Below are 2,976 nucleotides of genomic sequence, written 5' to 3' on the forward strand. Positions count from 1 at the left end.
TGAGTTTGAACCGAATTGGGTTAACAATTGCTTGTGTCTCTTGCATCACTGTTCTTTATCTTTTATCATGTTTGTATTGTTCATATATTAGTGTCGTGACATTACCTTTGACATCTCATATCTGATACCAGAATTTCAATCTGGACTTTTCATTCTTGGATGGTGATAAATCATCGGCTTCTTCAAGTTTGTTTCCTTCAACATGACTTGGCCCGACAGATGTCCAGTTGTTCCCTACTTCCCTACTGATGGCACCATCAATACCAGGATTCTGGGCAATAGATGAGGCTGGCACAAAATCTTAAGAAGGGGAATAAACACCGGATATAGAAATTTGATGTTGATCAGAACTTGATAGAGATTTTCCTTGGTCAGAACTTGAAGATTTATCTTGGTCAATTTGTGTAATTGAGTCGACGGTTTCATTAGGCGAAGTGGTGGCTGTAACAGCAGCTTGAGGTTGGATGTTTTCTTGATTGAGAATGTCATTAGTAGCCGAACTGGTTTTAGGGACGCTGACTACACTCCCTTTTAGAGATTGGCTAGAAGAACCATGACCAGACTGCCCATTGGATGGATTTGCAGCACTATGGGGTACAACAACTAAAACTCTTGAGGCTTGAGGTGGTGTATTAGTTATTTTCTTTAAATCTGACGGTGTGGAAGAAACATTAGTTCTCTCTGTAATATGATGGACTCCATTTTCTCTTTGATTAGCAAAGTTCCTCCCGCCACCACCATCAAAAAAAGTTTGAGGAATAGCCCCATGAAGCTATGACTTGTGAATATGTTGCTTTTGTAGGTTGCATTCAAGATGTCAAACCACGCGGGACTCATTGCAGCGACCATTCTTTCCGGATGATGGCACACCACTACAACTTAGATACGCATTGTATCAGGTACTGTGATGAATGCCAAATGGTGACCGAATTGTGGATTGTTCCTTTTGGAACTGAATTGTCATTGTTGAACTGCATATTGTTTCTATTTTCGCTTTGTTCTCGCATTTTATTGTTCATGATATTTCCGTGTTGAGAATGTTGTTGTTAATCATGATGTGTTGCAGGTTACCGATGAAGCGGCTTTCACTTCCATTTGAATTACCAACGGGTGGCTGCATTTGGCTTACATAATTTGGCCTTATAGCTTATGGAGGTGCAACTCAGATTTGCTGTTGGTTTTGGTGTTGCAGGATCCAATGTTGCTGCTACGCTAACTACCATGCCAATGATGAAAACAAACTGGAATATGATACAAGTGAGGTATCTTCCCAAGTATGAGTCACTAAGAAAAACTTCAATTAAAGATAAGAAATAAGTGGTTCCCATCCATATGCTAAATGTGCTTGCTGCCTCAACATTAGTTTGTTTCAATACTAATTTTGAGAAGAGAACCAAATTTGCTTCAACTCCAGAGAAAGCCAATGAAATCAGTCCTTGATTCACCAACAACAATGATGCACTCTTCCATCCACCAGTCCTAGCTTTCAAAGCAGGTTTTTTCATAAAAATCAACTGATCCATCTCTTGTGCAAGCATTGATACACTTCTCCTCATGCTCGTAAACTTCAATAACCTGAAAGCTAGAATCTTCTTCGTTTCCGTCCATTGTTCGTCAAAGACCTCACTAGATAGGGTGATAGAGCATGGCTTGTGATATGTAATATTTTATAATGCGACATGTAATGCCTTACTCATAGGTTCCCATTTGTTTTAATGCAAAACTAACGCAACAACGTAGTTGAGGCCTACCTTGTAATGATGAAAGACTACACAATTCGTTTTTTCCTTTGACATCAAACTGATTATTTCCATGTCTAGGACTAAGTACTCCCCTCTTCCTTGGGTTTTCTCTTTTCATGAAACGTGAATGATAAATGGAATAAAAAAAATTGGATTAGACTAGGACGTCTTGCCTTAAGCAACTAGGACCATATCCACTAATGAAAAGCTTAATCCACACACCAATGATCAAACCTTCAAAGTCTTGAATGACTTTCTGTACCTGAGGATGAACATAAATCATAACGGAAATGACTCGTGTGATCCCAACGAAGTTGGAATTAAAACCCAAAAGAACGTTCTAGAATGCATTTGGCTAAATTGAATTTGTCCAGAACATGGTTAAAATGGTTTTGGAATGTGATAATGAATCAAAAGGAGACTTTGGATAGGCGGTTGACTTTTAGTCAACTAGATGGGTACTTGTATGGACGATTGGTCGTGGACCACCATGCCTCTGAACCAACTGACTCGTGTTATTGTATTTAATAAAAAAGCTAACCAAGTAGAGGATCTAGAACACGTGAAGCTTTAAATGAATCCCCATTAAAGAATCAGGACCATAAACCTTCCAATCATCTGAACCCACCATGGTGGGCCAGATGAATCAAATGAATCCTCAATCCTTGAACGCATACACCATAGATGATGAAACCAATCAAACACCGAGAGTCATGGGGGGTATGAAGCTTAAAAAAGTCAACGGCAGGAATATTCACCAGTGTAAACTATGCACAAACAGTTGGGTGGGACTTGACCACTAAATCACAATATCACGGATAATGGAATTATGTTTATGGGCCTTTATGAGGGTATGGAACATGATTAGGGATTATGTACGTTTTGATTGAGTGTGGATCCCCAAGCAAGAGTTTATGCATCATAACCTCTCGTTGTGAATGCTGATGAAAGTTTTTTATTATCCGGACAAAATCGGGGTATGACAGTTGCCCCTATTTAATTACCTTGAATTAGAAGGTATGAATGACGAAAGTCTTCATACTTTCATGGTGGAAGATAATTAAATACGAAAAGACCCGAATTTTGTCCTTTGAAATGCAAGGAAGAAATGCAGAAGGGAAATGAAAAGCACAGTAAGAAAAGTTATCGGGAAGTAAATGGATAGCCAAAAATATTCGGCAGTCGTCAGAGCAATATCTCCGAAAAGTGAATGAGACTCTTCATATTGATGAAG

General features: G+C 39.0%; 1 protein-coding gene across 1 annotated transcript; it reads right to left on the reverse strand.

Annotated features, from left to right (window-relative positions):
- Positions 1-301: 301 nt before the first annotated feature.
- LOC127100116 (uncharacterized) lies at positions 302-1,556 on the reverse strand. The gene is made up of 2 exons (XM_051037423.1): positions 1,130-1,556; positions 302-651 (listed from the first exon to the last, which is right to left on the reverse strand). The coding sequence occupies exons 1-2, from the start codon at positions 1,554-1,556 to the stop codon at positions 302-304; spliced, it is 777 nt and encodes a 258-aa protein (XP_050893380.1).
- Between the last annotated feature and the right edge of the window lie 1,420 nt (positions 1,557-2,976).

This window comes from Lathyrus oleraceus, chromosome 1 (genome assembly GCF_024323335.1).
Source record: "Lathyrus oleraceus cultivar Zhongwan6 chromosome 1, CAAS_Psat_ZW6_1.0, whole genome shotgun sequence".
Lineage (NCBI taxonomy): Eukaryota > Viridiplantae > Streptophyta > Magnoliopsida > Fabales > Fabaceae > Lathyrus > Lathyrus oleraceus.

Coding starts and splice junctions, on each gene's coding strand:
- LOC127100116 (XM_051037423.1), bottom strand. CDS start 1,556: ATGAGGAGAAGTGTATCAATGCTTGCACAAGAGATGGATCAGTTGATT. Junction 652..1,129: donor AAGCTATAAGGCCAAATTAT/GTAAGCCAAATG, acceptor CCACACCGTCAG/ATTTAAAGAAAATAACTAAT.